Consider the following 17,884-nt stretch of genomic DNA (forward strand, 5'->3'; position numbering starts at 1 on the left):
CAATTTTAGGTTTTTATTTCTAGCTGCTCTAAGATATTGGAGACTAAAAGAAATATCAATATAATGATTCAGCAATCATACCCATTTGTTAAACCCTATGTTCTGCATAACTACACCATCACCTTTGATCTTTCTCCCACTCTTTAGGGGTATTTAGGGTATGCCTATTCTAACTTTTTCATGTTGGAAGGGGCTGTTGATAATATGGAATAGAAGGATGGAAATGGTTGATTAAAAAAAAGGGCCTGGCCCCCTCCGGATTTCAGGACTCATCTGGTCCAGGGACCCAATCTGGAGGTTGTAGGTTTCTGGAACCTTTGTAGAATCTTATATAACGCCCTAGGTGTTTTTTAGGATTAGCAGGAGTGCTTTTGACTGGGGTTTGGCACTTATGATAGGTAGCAATGTCTACCGAAGCTTTTGTAAGTGTGACCTCCAGAGCAGCCTCTCAACTGTACTTGAACTCTCTCAGCTACTGATATCTTATTTGTTATACTTCTTTTCCCCCCGTTCAATTCTTTTTTTAAAGATGCAATTCAATCTCTTTTTACTGTGTTGTGACATAAGGACCTCTTCGTCGAATATAAATATAAATATATAATTTTTAATGGGCACCAAGAGCACCGAGTTTACGGGTGATTCAATTCCTCTGTGCTTTCCCAAATACCCTGGATGATTTGGCTACACCATGGATTTCTTCACTTTCCTTTAGAAATTTTCTTTCCAAATGGGAGAGGGGTTGAAAAGGAGGTAGAGTGGCCGAGAGCATATGTACGTTAGCACAAAAATCTAATGCTTATTCTTAAATTTAAGTTAAAACGATCCCTAGTAAAAACCTTCATGTTTGTGATTGTATGGTCCTTGTGTGTCCAGCTACAAAGTTTCAAACGTTGAGGAGGAGATTAATCTGTAAATGAATTTTAGACAACTCTGCAGATAACTCTGGGCACTTAAAATAAGACAGCAAACCATAGGAAGAGATGCCTAATCCATTTTTTTTTTACAGTTTGAATAAAAAGAACATTACAACGAAAAAAGAGCTCGACCCACCAATGACCCTGAGGAGCAGGACACCTGCCCAGTCATTAGGGATAGTAGAACCACGGGAGGACCCAATTCTTGCTGTGGGAAGGACTAGATGAATGATTAAGCGGATTTCCTTCTATTTTAGTGGCTTTCGACTATATACTGCGAGTGGAGACCCATCCAGGCCACCCGACTCTCTCTCAGATGGAAAAAAGCCGTAAACCAATAAATCTAAAATGTTTGAGATATTACTTTTTAAAAAGAGTTGTTTTTATTCAAGCTTTTCATTAAAGGCAAAGGTCTTAACTGTCGCGAACCCACCTCCCACGCTCCCACCCCGCGCACTCGGCGAACCAGGGTTGCACCTCCAGTGCGGGATCCCAACTCCAGCGTCCGGCCCCCGAAGCCGGGGGGTGTGCAAGAGCCTCCAGGACTCTCAGGGCGCGCTCCGATGTCTGGCGCTGGGGAGGGCGTGGGAGTGGTTACCTAGGAGCAGCCAATCAGCAGCGAGGACCGGCGGTGGTGCTAGTGACGTTGCTCTCGCTTCTCACCGCCCCACTGCGGGATGAAGCTTAGCGCCTACAGACACGCGCACTCGCGAGCGAGGGGCGGGGGAGGAGGGGCCGTAGGGTCAACCTGTGCCGGAGCGCGGTGGAACGATTGGCGGGGAACAGTGCGCGTGCGCACGGGTTCCCGGGAGCCAGCGGGGGAGGGGGGGAGCAGGCGCCGGGGGCGGATCCCGCGCGCGCACGCGCGCGCACGAGAGGCCGGCCGGCGGCCGCAGGCAGAGGGGGCGGTTCCTCGAGTGTCCGCGGCCGCGGGGCGGGCAGGCGGGCGGCAGGTGCCGCCGCGGCCGCCGCCGCAGCCTCCCCCTCGCTCCGGCCTCCCTCTTCCTCCGCCGGCGATGAACTGGGCCCCGTTGGGGGCCGCACCTGCCGCCTGCCCGTCAGCCCGAATCTACCGGCTTGACCTCGGCCTGGTCGTGGGCCCGGCCCCCGCGGCGCGGCCCCTGAGGAGAGCGGCGGCCTCCTCCGCTCCGAGTCCTCGCCCCGGGGCCGTGCGGGGAGAGCGCCCGACCCTCCCCTCCCCCGCCCGCCGTCCTCAATGTCTCCCCGGCGGGCAGGGGGCTGCCTTGGAGACGCGCTGAGCGGCACCCCCCAGAGGCCCGTCGGCAGCAGCAGCGGCGCCCGGCCCGGCGCCCCGCAGCCTCCCCCGGCGGCGGCGGCGGCGGCCTGGAGGACCCGCGCACCCGCCGCCGCCCCCAGTGCCCCCCAGCCGCCGCCGCCCGGAGTCCGAGAAGAGGGCGGCGGGCGCCCCCGGGGGAAGATGAAGGCGGAGGGGGGCGATAACTCCATGATCAACCTGTCGGTGCAGCAGGTCCTGAGCCTCTGGGCCCATGGGACGGTGCTGAGGAACCTCACAGGTAATTGATGCGCCCGGGTTGGGACAGGGATGCGGAGTCCCCCTTGCTTTCTCCCCGCAGAGGAGGGGACGGCTCCTTGGCGCACTACCCACTCGAGGTCCCGGGTCCTGGCGAAGGTGGTGTTAATGGGATCCACTCTGCCCGTGTTCCGGAGGTTCCGGCGCCCGCCGCCCCCTTCTCGGGGTACTGAGGCTCCCGAGACGCTGGGGGAGAATGGATGACCCCCGCACCACCCTGCCCTGCATCCGGAGGGCTCTCCACGGCCCTACCTCGGTGGTGCAGCTAAGACTTAATTACACTTCCCACGCCTTTTGCTGTTTAGGTATTTTTCTGATTTGGCTCTTTTTCAGGCAAATTTCAAACCGAATGCAGGACTTAAATTTCTTGGTTACAATATTCTATTTGCTTCAACTCTTATTAATGTTTTTGGCGGGATAGATGACTAATTAAGTAGTTTGTGTGGGTCAGGGAGTGGGCCAAGGTCTAGTCTGTTCTAAGCATTTTCGCTTAACCACCGTACACCCCACCCCCACCCCGTATTCCCTTTTGTTGTCTCTCCCTCTGGCCTCAGGCTGCTGGTTGTGTGGCATTTGATAATTTTATGTATTTCCCATCATTAAGGCTTAATATTTCACATTAATTTCGAATTTTAAAAGTGAGCAGTGATACACAAATTTTTAATTGAATTTATAGGTTTGCATTGTGAAGAAACTTTTGGTTTGTTGATGTAGAAATGTCCATGTTATACTCTTGAGTTCTAAATTTTAAAAGGTACTTTATAAAGGGTAGTGTTTGTTTACAAGAGATTCAGTTACAGTTTGGTGACCCCTCGGAGAACAGAATTGAAACGATACTCAGGGTTTAATTCTAGGAAATGTATAAAGCAGTTAATTTTGTTAGAACATTAGTATTTCAAAATGCATTATGTTGAACTGGTTAAGAGTATTTACAAAATAAGGATGTGGTTAGAAATACAATGATGTGTATGTATAAATATATATATATATAAATATATATATATAAGATGACTTTAAGGAAACTGGTTCCATTGAATGTGGAAACTATAAAATTAATGTGGATTCTGGACTGGTTCATGATATCCTCATAAACTGGTTAAACTGTGGTTGTTTAGTTTGTAGCAAACTGACTTTAAATGATGGTGCAGGTCAGGGACATCTTTTATAGTTGTGAAAAACTATGTTGAAATAAATTCCATTTCAATTAATTTGGGAAAAGAATGTTTTATCTTACTGATGGCTTTGCTTGTATTGATGCACTATTTGATATTTAAATGTTGTATCAGTTATATTTATTGGAGTGAAACAAAAGTAAGGATTTAATGAAAAAGTATATTTGTATACATCAGTGACGAATTTAGCTTATCACAGACTATTTAGGAAAAAATAGTTCTGGGAACCATAGAGTACATGCAAATGTAACTTATCTCTTAGCCAGGTTTAACATTATTTTTAGAATATATTTTATGAGTCTAACCATTATAGTTGCTTTCAGTTCCCTAGTAAACTAACTGTTAGATTGGTAATAGTAGTTGAATCTAGGGTAGCCCTAATTTTCTCCCAGTGTCCTTAGTAATTGGTTAGGTGCTCACTGGGCTTTGTCATATAAAAGATATGCTGAACATCCAAAAACTAGTGACAGAGGAATTGAGGAATGGGTAACATCTATTAGGAAATAATTAGTGTCCTAAGTGCACAAAGTTCATTTTGTCAGAATAAAAATGTAGAAAGAAACATTAAGAAATACGGTTCACCAACAGGTGATTATACCACATCACTTCTAAAAAAATCATTAAGCTGCAAGATTCTGGTCTGGTTCCTTGTGGCTGTCCTCATCCTGGTAGACCTTAGTAATCTTATATGTAGCTTGATCATCACTGATCAAAGAATAATTAGATAATTAGAATTTGGTCTATTAAACACAAATTCAATTCTTTCTAAAACAAGAAAACTCCCATTTACTGAGTGCCTGCTGTATACCAGGCACTTTACATATATTATCTCTAATCTTTAAAATAACTCTTCACGGTAGATTTGAAGACAAAGAAGCCCAGAGAGGTGAACAAAGTTGCCCCCAGTCAGATAGCTAGTAAATGTCAAAGCTAGGCTTCAAATCCAAGTCTGCCTACAGAATTCTGACTTTTTCCCTTTTACCAGGCTGCTTTAGTCACTTCATCTTTGACACCCTTCAGGCAGAATTAATTATTTGTTTCATTCTGCTACCTCTCCTTAAACATACTTTTATTATTATACTTTCCATTACATCATAATTTAAATTTTTCTCTTGTACGCTAAGCTTATTGAGGATGGTCATCCTTGTCTTAATCATCTTTGAATTCTTGAACCCTAGCATTATAGTACCTGCCACATAATAGATACTCAGTGCATGTTTACTGAGCTGAATTTTTAAAGTAATACTTAACAGTTGCAAAATATACATATTTTTTAAGGACAGGTTTTATTATATTAAATTGCCTTTTCCTTTAGACATTTGTGGTGAAACAAATCCACCCATCACTATCACCAATTGCTATAATGTAAAATTTATGTTTAAAATGTGAAATAACATTTCATTATAATGAAAAATAAAATTATGAAGTATATAATTTCCAATTTTAAGTTATAAACTGCTCATTCTTCTTTGAGATTACTGTCCAAGGCTAGATTTCTAGTTAGAAATTTGAAAATATGTTCTAAACAACCATTATGTTTTTGTTACCTTTTTTTTAAAAATATTTTTGTTGAGAAATCTTCACATGCATACGTTCCATACATGGTGTACAATCATTGGCTCACAATATCATCACATATTTGTCTATTTATCACCATGATCATTTTTTCGAACATTTACATCACTCCAGAAAAAGAAATAAAAAGAAAAAACTCATACATACCAATGCCTTGCTTCACCCTCTCATTGCCCACTAATATTTCCATCTACCCAATTTATTTTACCCTTTGTCCCTCCATTATTTATTTATTTATTTATTTATCTATATTTTTTACTCATCTCTCCATGCCCTAGATAAAAGGAGCATCAAACACAAGGTTTTCATAATCACACAGCCGCACTGTAAAAAGTTATATCTTTATACAGCCATCATTAAGAATCAAACAGCTTCAGGTACTTCCCTCCAGCCACTCCAATATACCATAAACTGAAAAGGGATATCTATATAATGCATAAGAATAACCTCCAGGTTAATAACCTGCCAGGTCCTGGCTCATCCTGGGATTTCTTTCCCATGTTGCCAGGGATATTTACACCCCTGGAAGTCATGTCTCATATAGGAGGAAGGGCAGTGAGTTCACTTGCTGAGTTGGCTTAGAGAGGCCACATCTGAGCAACAAAAGAGGTCCTTGAGGGGTGACTCTTAGGCCTCTTTTTAAGCATGCTTAGCCTATCCTTTGCAGGAATAAGTTTCATTTGGGGTGAACCCCAAGATCGAGGGCTCGACCTATTTATTGATTTGGTGGTCCCTATTACTTGCGAGAATATCAGAAATTCTCCAAATGGGGAGTTGAAGATTTCCTCCTCTCTCCCCAGTCCCCAAGAGAACTTTGCAGATACTTCTTTTTTTCACTACCCAGATTACTCTGCATATATTGGGGCATCACACTAACCTGCGCAAACCAACAACATCTCATACCCTTTTTAAGATTGATTCCATGTATTACGGTGTTCGACTAAACTGACTATACAAGTTTAATTAGGAAATGCACTACCCAGAATATAAATTTTAAAGTTGTACAGTTTAAGCCTTCTACTTTGCATTGTTTTTCAGTACGTCTCTTGGAATAAATACATTGTTAAATAAAAATGACCTCTTTAGGGCGGGCCGCGGTGGCTCAGCGGGCAAAGTGCTTGCCTGCTATGCCGGAGGACCTCGGTTCGATTCCCGGCCCCAGCCCATGTAACAAAAACGGAGAAACAGAATACAAGAAAATGTTTAAAGATGTTTCCCTTTCTTCCTTCCTTCCTTCCTTCTATCCTTCCTTCCTTCTCTCTGTCTTTCCTTTAAAAAAAAAAAAAAAAAAAAAAATGACCTCTTTAAACATCTTCTATAAATAGTACTTATACCTTTAAAACCTACAGATGCCTACTAAATAGGCATTTTTTTTCTTTTTGGATGCATGGTCCGGAAATTGAACCTGGGTTGATTACACTTTTTTGTGCTAAGTATTGTGCTTTCACATTTATTTGATCTTTTTAATGGGTGTGAGAGATTATTGTTTATCCTTATTTTACAGATTCAGACATTGAAGCAAAGAATAACCTGCTTAGTTCTGATAGTTAATAAATGAGTCATTGCCATTTTTGAAATTATGATAACACCATACTCTTAAGTCAGAAGGCATTGTTTTTGGTTTTCATTCAATTTGTAATGTTAAAATTTTAATTATGTATCATAAACAAGGTACCAAGATGCCTCAAACTCAGTTAATGTAAAAACTATAATTACATTTTCTCTTGAAGTTAACTTGTAGTTGACAATGATAACCCCTTAGATTTAGGTAGTGGATTTTGACAGTTTTTTCAAGTCCATATATACTATTTTTAAAATTTTAAGCAAGATTTATTAAGATGTTATTTTAATAGCATACAGTTCACCCATTTAAAATGTAGAATTTAGTATTTTCTTAGTATATTCAGAGGTACAGGCAGCCATCATGGTAGTCTATTTTAGAACATTTTTTAGAAGGATAAAGTGTTCTCTCTTTTTTTTTACTTTTTTTTTTTTTTTTAAAGAAAGACAGAGAAGGAAGGAAGGATGGAAGGAAGGAAGGGAGGAAGAAAGGGAAACATCTTTAAACATTTTCTTATTTTTATTATATTTTGTTTGTTTGTTTGTTTTTTACATGGGCTGGGGCCGGGAATCGAACCGGGGTCCTCCGGCATGGCAGGCAAGCACTCTTGCCCGCTGAGCCACCGCGGCCCGCCCTTTTTTTACTTTTTTAAGTGCAATTTTGTTGAGATATTTAACACAGACCATATAATCCGTCCAAAGTATATAATGAGTTGCTCCCAGTATCATCACACAGCTGTGCACTCATCACCAAAAATCAATCCCAGAGCGCCTTTATCACCCCCCCCCAAAAACAAATAAAATAAAATAGAAAACCCAAAACATCCGCTACCCCTTATCATCTCCTATTTTTTTTAACAGCTTGATTCACACACCACACAATCCATCCTAAGTGTATCATCACTGGCTCTTGGTATAATCACATAGTTATGCGTTCGCCACTACATTGCCTATGTAAAAGTGCTCTATGTTTATTATATATCTAGTTTTAGAAATCTTACGAATTTTGACCTGCTAAATGTTGTTTTTTCCTTTATGGAAGTCACTCTAGAGGGATTCCATATGGAACAGTTTAACACCTGGAGACCAGACACCATCTCTGTCCCTTAATAACCATTGCCACTGTTCTTTTCTGTATCTTTCACTTCCCAAATTGTGTAATTCACAGGATTCCTAAGTTGTTTTGTTTTTCCCTACCATTAGAGTATACACATCTTAAGCTTGTAATTTTCTTTCTTTCACAAATAGTTTTTCTTTCTTTGAATATATTTTAACTCCCCTCCACCCCTCTCTATTTAAAATTAGAGTCAATATTGTATATACTCTTTCAGTTTATTAGGGATAACTTGACTTTTTTTCTGCTATCTAGAATTAAATATATTCTTTTGCTTTGCTTTTATTTTTCTTCAAACACTTTGGCTCCCAGCTTTATGTTTTGACCCAAATTTGGTTGCCTGGGGTTTAAAGAAGAATTTTTATTTAGAAGAAAAGAGGGTCTCTAAACCCCTGGATAAACAGAGCGCTGGACTGCCATTGGGAAAAGGATAAATTGGTCCCCAGGGAAAAAGGCAAAGACTGATTTCAGTCTTGTGACCTCTCTCTTGTGTCAGCCGTAAATGTGCATGCGGGTGCTCCCCTTCCTATTGGTAATAAGTTTTGGGAGTTTGGAAATTAAACTAAATGAAGGTGAAAAATCTTTTCAATTAATACATATACACACTACTTTTTCTGTTTTTAGTATATGCCTACTATTATGGTTTCATTTTAGGCTTTATGATTGCTGAGCCATTTTAGTGTTAATGTTCATCGTCAGTAAAATAAAAAGAAAACTAAGATTGGTATCCACTCTACATATTTGTGCTTATTCACACCTCATACTTGTATAGCTAAGCACCTTTCTTTAGTAGTGCTCCCAGGCAGGTATATTTCTATCAGTGTCACCTGTATTTAAGTTTATCATTAAATTTAAGTTCCTCTTCCTAAATGCTCTGTTATAGTGGATGAATTTGTCTATGTAAATAATTCCAAATGCCCCCTTATAGATACTTGTTTTATAAATGTAGCCCTAAAAATAGGGGCTACTTTTCAGTGTTGGTGCCAGACCCCCAAATTTACCTTTCTTTTTTTTAATATGTGAAAAATTCTTTACTCTTCTATGATACAGAGAAAATCATTAAGTACTGCTCTGATTTTTACTTTATAGGATTTAACTTTTTAGGAGGCTTTTGTATATCTTCTTGAGAATGAAGTTAGTGTAATTTTTTTTTTAAATCAAAATTGTTGTCCTTAGATTTTTTACTTTCTTCCCCTCTCATTATCTTAGAGTCGTAAATCTGTATCACCTGGCAATATCAAGTCCAAGATCCAAATGATATTTCTTAAACTTAAAGAAATTTGTGAATAAGTCTTGGGACTGCTTAAGCTATCATTTTGATTCTTTAGTAGTTAACCCTCAGTATATACACATTTATTATTTGAGTAGTGGTTGAAGGTAACATAAAATAATTCATGAGTAGGAGTCAGTTACTAGGAATGGTTTTCTAGAAGAAAGCAAGCCTAAGTGGGAGAGGAGGAAAGGGTTGGTTGGGGAGAAGGACTTGGAACGAGGGAAGAAAATTAGAATTATTAGAATGGTTAGATGTAAGAGAAGAGCTGGGAGCCCTAGCATGTTGACTTTATCACAATATCAGATGAATAATTCTAATAATGACTCCCTATTGAATGCTCATTATGTGTCTAATACCATGCAAAGCCCATGTTATTTTCTCACTCCTTTAATTAAAGTGGCCATTTAATTTATTATTTTATTTAATATATATGATTATATCAGGTGTGACAGACTAATTATGTGTTTTTAATGGCCTAGTATTTTAGCAGTAAAATTAGTCACAGGATGAAAGTGGAGTAGAACATATTTGAAACAGGTCTCATTAGACTCAAAATAAGAAGTAAAAAAGTGGAGTACATACCAAAAAATACAATAGTACTGGCATACCTACCCATACTCATACTGTTAACATTAATGGGGTGTCTTTTTCTTGTTAGGCCACATTGATCCACTGTCTAGTGTCCTTTTTTTTATATTGCCCTTTTGTGTCTGGCTTATTTTGAACATCTCCCATTAGCACTGTTTGCAGGACAAATCTAATAGTGAAAAACTTCCTTAGCTTTTGTTTATCTGGGAATGTCTTAAACTCCCCCTTATTTTTGAAGGACAGTCCGGTTGGATATAAAGTTCTTAGTTATTAATTGTTTTCTTTCAGCACTTTAAATATTTTGTTCCACTGCCTTCTTGCCTCCATGATATCTGATGAGAAATCAGCACTTAATCTTTATTGGGACTGTTTTCTTACTACTCTTCACCCTGAATCATTTCAGTTGTTTGTCGTCTGGTTCACTGGTTCTTTTTTCAGCTCCAGACTGATGCTGAAACCCTCTTTGGAATTTTTCATTTTAGTTATCATGGTCTTCAATTCCAGAATTTCTCTATGATTCCATTAAAAAATGTCCGCTCTTTATTGAGATTCTTACTGTTTTGGTTTGCTCAAGTTGCAGGATTGTAAGAAACAGTTACAAAGGGGATTTATTAAGTTACAAAGTTACAATTCTAAAGCTGAGAAAATGTCCAAATTAAGGCATCAACAAGAGGCTACTTTCAAGAAAGGCCAATCACATCCAGACTACTTGGTCATGTGAGAAGGCAAATGGTGATGTCTGCTGGCCCTGTCTCTTGGCTTCTGGTTTCAAATGGTTCACTCAGCTTCTGGTATCTCCTGGGACATTTCCTTCCGCATCTCTAATACCTGTGTCTTGGTTTCTTGTCTCTGCTCTCTGTCGGCTCTGAGTCTTCTTTAATAAAGGGCCCCAGGAAAGGATCAAGGTCCACGGTGAATTGGGTGGGTCACACCTCCATGGAAACAACCTTAATCAGCAGGTCCAACCCAACAGTAAGTCTGCCCTCACAAGATTGGATTAGAAGTACACGGCTTTTCTGGGGTACATACAGTTTCAAACCAGCACACTTATTTTTGTTCATTCCTTGATTCCTTGTTTTCCTGATCCTTTAATATCTATGTTTTCATTTGTTTCCCTGAGCATATTAAAAGTCTTTGTCCAGTATAATCAAAATGTGGTCTTCTTCATTGATGGTTTCTGTATTTTTATCTTGTTCCATTGGATGGGCCATCATTTCCTGTTTCTTTGTCTTGTAATCTTTTCTTGTACTCTGTTCATTTTAATATTTTAAAGTAACTCTGGAATTTAGTCCTTGAGCTATTTGTTCTTTAAGTTTATATCCAGCTAGTAATGTGATAGAGATTGCCTTGAATGTCAGGAGCTAAGAAATACGAACCAAGGCAAAAAACACCTTTCACAGGCTTTGTAAATTGTCCCCGGGTTGGCAGGTGCTCTTCTTTCAGAGTATAACCCTCTTATGAAGATGATAAGCTGAAGGTGAAGTGCAAGGTCCCGTCTTGTGTTTTCTTAGCCTCATTTTGTCCTGGGCTTGTGCTTGCTCATGGCTTTAGAAATTCCTACATTTACAGGAATCCTATGTCCCATCTTCTCCTTATGAAATAGACTCTCCACCACACCCTGCACCCCCACCCCCACCCAGTGTGCTCTGTTGTATGCCTTGAAGCTGGTAATTCTTTACCCCATGGCACTTTGACTTAATTGTTTCTTATACTGCTTTAGTTGTCTGCAAGCTACTTCTTCCTACATAGCACGTTCTGGGAGGGTGAACCAGAGATGAGTTTCCCTGGTTCCTTTCAGAACCTGGCACCAAATATTGGCATTAAATACAACATTCCAATATTCACATAGGGGTTACTCTGCTTCATCTGGAACTGGGTCAGGGGACCCACAACAGGAGTGCAGGCTGCCTCCACACTGCACTGGGGAGTAGATAAGAAAAGAGCCAAGTAGGGTGTCGGGAGCTTATCCTGCCATTTTAAAAATATTTTTTGTTGGTGTGTATTCACACACCATGTAATCATCCAAAGTGTTCAATCAGTGATTCACAATATCATATAGCTGTGCATTTATCATCACAATCGACTTTTTTTTTCTTTTTTGTGAAAAAAAAGATATACAAAAAAAGCAATAAATTTCAAAGCACATCACAATTAGTTGTAGAACAGATTTCAGAGTTTGGTATGGGTTACAATCCCACAATTTTAGGTTTTTACTTCTAGCTACTCTAAGATACTGGAGACTGAAAGAAATGGCAGTATAATGATTTAGCAGTCATACTCACGTTTTAAACCCAACCGTCTCTGTATAACTCCACCATCACCTTTGATCTTTCTCCCACTCTTTAGGGCTGTCTGGGCTATGCCCATTCTGACTTTTTCATGTTTCTTCTACCATTTTTGAAGCTATGTTTTCTTAATTAGTCTGTTGCCCAGTTGCTGCAGCCCTTTAACTGTTTTCCCAAGTTCTCAGGAGGATGGCTTTGCCAGATTTTCCTAATTGTTCAAAGATTCTGTAGGAGAATGGCACCCTGGAGCATATTATGCTGCCATCTTGGTCAACTAGAAGTGCGCCTCATTTTTTTAAGTGACTGTTTTACCATTAGAAGAATGTATTAAAATTTATCTTTTAAGTATGTTTTATTTATTATTGGGCTAACAGACATAAAGAGTAATTCCTTTTAAATAATAGTAACTTAAATATTCTAAGTGGCTCAGTGTATTAAACCTGAAGTATGTGGTAAAATGAAACATTTTAAATGTTTATGTAAATAATTATGTAAGTGAGCAGTTATTGAAAATGCTGTTTTTTTCCCCTTGGGTAATTGGGGTTCTGCTAGATTTCTGTCTGCAAATAAAGTTTCTAAAGAAGAAGTAGGTCATTAAATTTATGAATCAAGCAGCTGTTTTTTTACCGTTGACTGTTATTAGCTAGCTTTTTACTTTGGGCGAGTCACATATTCCCTGCCCTCAGTTTTCTCATCTATGATACATTCTTTTGCCCACAGTTTTCATACTGATATAAGGAAATGCTGATGTAGGGATTTTAATGAGTGTTTTTAAAAGCTTATACATTTTACTATGAGTTAAGAAAAAAATTCTTCAATTTGCATATAAACCTGTTTCTTTAGTCTTGAAAGTTAAACTTTTTAAGTGTAGCTTCTTCAGACCTTTAATCTGCTAATTTGTAGAGTGTGGTTTAGGACTAAGAAAATCTTGTTCTTTAAACATCATTTAATAGGTTTTAGGATTAGGGCCCCTTTAAACATGGTTTAGGAAAGTATATTCAATATCTAAAGCTCCCTTCCAGTTCTGAAATTGATTCTTTTATCCCATTGTAGCATAGATCCTTCCTTGGAATTATTGTCAGAATGATATATAAAGTGTGAATATTTCTAGATTGCTTTTCCTGGTTTTGCTTTTATTTCCTGATCTGTCATTCATTTGGCTTCTTATTCAGATTTAATTTTAGGAATTTGTTATATTTGAAGTTTTATTATGATAAGTTATGCTTACTGATGAAAAAAGTTCAGTTTTCCACATTCAGTATAATTCCTTGGAAATATATCATGAGTTTGTAAAACATTTTATCTACTATTGAGAATATTTTTTAGGTAAGTGTCTGATTAAAAAAAATATGCCTATACTGACTTAGTTTTGTTTTTTTTTTTCTTGCATGGGCAGGCACAGGGAATTAAACCTGGGTCTTTGGCTTGGCAGGCAAGAAATCTGCCAGCTGAGCCAAGCCATCATGGCCTGCCCTAGTGCTATTTTTTGTATGCTGTATAATTAAAGATGCTTGAGGCCCTGTAAGTATTAACTATTAAAACGTATACAACAGTACCGTTGTATAATTATTTTTTTGTAACTTAATAATAGATTCAGGTTTTGACATTTAATATGCTTTTGTAACTAATCAGTTATGAGCAAAAACAAATTGAATGGCATCTTTAAAAAGAAGGATAGTTCTTTGACTTAAATATAGAATAATTCTGATCTATTTTAAATAAAAAATGTTACCCTGATTTCTTTAAAGCAAATGGTGTTCTGATCATTTAAAATTAAGTGTGTTTTTCTAAGAACTTTCTTTTATTATTTACTAATGAGTATTGTGATTTACAGTTTGAAATTATATAATTAACAAGTAAAAAAGACAATTTAGTTTAAGTGGATAGTAAATGTATTGCCACAAAATGTTTAAGAGAGACAATATATTAAGCAACTCTTGGAGGTGTCAACTAAGTTTAAAAACTAGTGATTTTGCTGTCTTAAGTAGCAGAAAATGGAAGCAAATAGCTATTAAATATCTATATTTTAACTTTTCCTATATTAAATGAAATTTCAAGTGGAAAAGTGCAGAAATATATTTCTAAACTGGTTTAAAATGTTAGAGTGATTAAAAATAAGAAAAACTGTCTTTTATGCTTACCTTCATTTTAAACTTCCTTGGTATTTATTTTCTTTTGTAGAGCTAAGTTTTGTTGTAGTATTCTTTCTATCTGAAGAACTCCCAGGTCTGCTGGAAATTAATTCTCCCAGCTTTTTTTTTTCTTTCTAAAAAAAAAAACTATTTGCATTTATTTTGGAAAGATATTTCTACAGGATATAGATTTCTAGATTTGTAGAGTTTTTTTTTTCCCCTTTCTTTTCAGAATTTTAAAGATACCACTCTTTTGTCTTCTGGTTTGATAGTTCTTGATGAAAAGTTGGCTTTAAGTTTTATCTTTATTCTTCTGTGTGAAATGTCTTTTCTTCCTCCAGCTGTCTTTACTGTTTTGTCTGTATTTTTGGTTTTTCAGTCATTTAACTCCTGAGGTGCCTGTGTATATGTGCTTTTTTGTTTTATTGTAGTTTTTTGGTTATTTTAGGCGGTATTTATCTTTCTTGGGGTTCTCCAAAAATGTTGGCTTTCTGGTATGTGAAATTCTTCATAATTTCTGAAGAATTTTCAGTTGCTATGTTTTCATATTTTTCTTCCATATTCTTTTGTTCTTTTCCTTCTCGAACTCCAATTATTATATATTAAGTCATTTGAAATTGTTTCAGAACTCCTGGATGGTCTCTTTTTCTCCTTCTCCATCTTCTTTTTTCCCCACTCTTTTTTCCCTCATATTTCAGTTTGAGAAATTTCTATTGGCTTGTCTTTAAGTTCACTGATTCTTTCCTTTACTGTGTTAAGTCTGTTCATGAGTGTATTAAAAGAAATTTTCATATTTGCTGTCAAGTTTTTAAAACATCTCTATCATTTCCATTTGATTCTATCTTAGAACTTCTAGCTCTCTGATGAATTACACCATCTTTTCTCTTGTTTGTCCATTTTTTCCATGAGAGCCTTTGATGTTTTTGTTGTAGTTATTGTAAAGTCACTGTGATTGTTTTAAGATCTTGGTCATCTCTGAGTCTGGTTCTGTTTATTCCTCCAGTTCCCAGAGATTTTATTTGTAAATATGCTTCAGAAAAGAGTAATCTGTCTTGTTGCTTTCAAGTCTGTGGAATGAAGAGCTCTGATCAGGGACACATCAAGCAGTGCCAAAGAGGAGGAGATTGCGGCTTTGTCCACAGCTCTTCAGGATTAAACCATAGACTGATTTATTTTTATTGCCTGTCTTTTGACAATAGGTTGTTTTTCCTATGGAGATTGAGGTAAATATTATGTATGCCGGGAAATGAGCTTTTTCTTTTGTCAGACCAATAATGTTAAGAATTGATTTAATCTACTGAAGAGTTGGCTGAGTTTGAATTTTATTGTTTCTGTGGTTACACACAGGGCACTACAGGCTTCAGATTCCTGTAGAGGTTGCTGTTGTAGCCTAGTGCTTAGTGTTGGGGCTCTGAGCCCCACTGTTTTTCTCAGTGTTTTTGCTCCATCATCAACTTTTAGCTATCTCTGCTAGAGAGACCCACAAAAGAGATCTCTGTCCATGCTCTTGTCTTCCCCAGTGGTACACTGTTTCTGCTTGTTACTTGGTACTGGATTAATGAATGGAGTAGAGAGAATTCTCTGCTGTTCTGGTATAGTTTTAGTTTTTGGCATGCCCTGTCTCCAAGGTTTGACTTTTTCAGCATTCCTAACCTGCATTTTTGAATCATGACAGCTAAACTCTCCTTTCTTTCTGTGCTTGGTCTTGGTGAGCAGTTACCTGTCCATCCTTCAGCAATAACAGACTTCTGCTTGGAATAGGATCCTGGGTCCTGGATGGTTTTCTGCCCCTCTCCCAAGGGTTAGAGGTTTTTTTCTTCTAGCCTTTCCTGAGCTGGAGCTTCAGTAGGTCTTTTCTTATGCCCTGCAAGTGACAGGATTGACTTCCCTCCCTCAATGGCTTAGGTGTTTGCTTTGATAAGAGAGGGATCCCAAGAAACAGGCAGTTTCTTGTATTCCCTAACACTGTTGATTACATCCCGAGGTCTACTACACACCAGGGATGGTGACCCTCTCCACTCTCCTGCCCAGTCCCAGACTTCTTTTTTTTTTTTTTTTTTTTTTTTTTTTTAAAGGAAAGACAGAGAGAAGGAAGGAAGGATAGAAGGAAGGAAGGAAGGAAGAAAGGGAAACATCTCCAAACATTTTCTTGCTTTATTGTATTTTGTTTTTCCGTTTTTTGTTACATGGGCTGGGGCCGGGAATCGAACCGAGGTCCTCCGGCATAGCAGGCAAGCACTTTGCCCGCTAAGCCACCGCGGCCCGCCCCCAGTCCCAGACTTCTTGAAAGTGCCCACTGGACATCCCTAGAAAAGAGCTTGAGAGTGAGTATGAATTTTCCTCGTGTCTGTGGTCCTCAGTTTTTCAAGGCTGATACATTAACCTACACTTGACTTTTAACAACACGTTAAAATTTTTGCTGATTTCTTTTTACCTACTTGTATAGTGGCAATTTCTTCCTCTCGTGTTTTGCCACAGGTGAGATAGTTCACATGTCTTCTTTCTCCTTGTAGTAATTCAGGTTACTTGGCAGCCTTACTGCTTTGATGGGCTGAAGATAATTTATTATTTTTAAAATGTATCTTTTTTTCAGTGTTAGGGAGGTAGTGATGTTCTTTTTAGTTTTGTACATCCTAAGTTGTGATTAAAATTTAAATCTAATAATTCCAACCTTTTAGTAATCATTGATTTTAAAATTGATATATCATGCATTTAGGAATGTGCTAGTTTGAATCTGTTATATACCCCAGAAAAGCCATGTCCTTTTAGTCATCATTCGGTATTGCTGTGTGTGAGCTTTTTGATTGTTTCCATGGAGATGTGACCCACCCAATTGTGGGTAGTAACTTTTGGTTAGATGGTTTCCGTGGAGATGTGTCTCCACCCATTCAAGGGGAAGTTGCTTAGTGGAGCCCTTTAAGAGGGGTTAGAGCCCACACAGCCAGAGACTTTTGGAGAGGAGGAAGGAAAACACCCCTGGGGGAGCTTCATGAAACTAGAAGCTGGGAGAGAAAGCTAGCAGACATCACCGTGTGCCCTTCCAGCTGAGAATGAAACCCTGAACTTCATCAGTCTTCCTGAATGAAGGTAACCTTTTCTTGGTGCCTTAAATTGGATTTTTCACGGCCTTAGAACTGTAAACTTGCAACTTAATAAATTCCCCTTTTAAAAAGCCATTCCATTTCTGGTATAGTACCTTCTGGCAACTTGCAAATTGAAACAAAGAAAATCACTGGAGGACTATACACTTGCATTTTAAAACATAGTCCATAATATCAGTTTAATTGAACACCGTAAATACGTGAACCTTGAGTAGGGCATGAGATTGTGTAGGTTGTCCAGAGTGATACCCTGATAAATCCCAGAGTGGTTGTCCAGAGTGATGCTCTGATAAATCCCAGAGTGGTTTCAACAGTGAATAAAAAAGTATTTGCAAAATCCCCTTGGGGGAATGACGAGAAAGGGGGAAAATCCAGCTTTCCCATGTGGAGAATTTCTGACATTCTCACAAGGTGGGGACAGCCAAAACAATGGAATGAGCCCTCAATCTTGGGGTTTGTTCATATGAAACTTATCCCTGCAAAGGATAGGCTAAGCCTACTTAAAATTAGACCTAAGAGTCACCCCAGAGAACCTCTTTTGTTGCTCTGATGTGGCCTCTCTCTCAGCCAACATGACAAGCAAACTCAGCTGCCCATAGGGAGGGATCCCTATGTGGG

At 38.8% G+C, this 17,884-nt stretch overlaps 1 protein-coding gene across 1 annotated transcript in view; it reads left to right on the forward strand.

Moving 5' to 3' along the window:
- The first annotated feature begins 2,286 nt into the window (after positions 1–2,286).
- TMEM170B (transmembrane protein 170B) overlaps positions 2,287–17,884 on the forward strand; it is a 37,181-nt gene continuing 21,583 nt past the window's right edge. Inside the window, exon 1 of the mRNA XM_077143638.1 lies at positions 2,287–2,449. Within this exon, the coding sequence (XP_076999753.1) occupies positions 2,353–2,449 (97 nt within the window). The 5' untranslated portion in view covers positions 2,287–2,352. The remainder of the gene's footprint in view (positions 2,450–17,884) is intronic.

This window comes from Tamandua tetradactyla, chromosome 25 (genome assembly GCF_023851605.1).
Source record: "Tamandua tetradactyla isolate mTamTet1 chromosome 25, mTamTet1.pri, whole genome shotgun sequence".
NCBI lineage: Eukaryota > Metazoa > Chordata > Mammalia > Pilosa > Myrmecophagidae > Tamandua > Tamandua tetradactyla.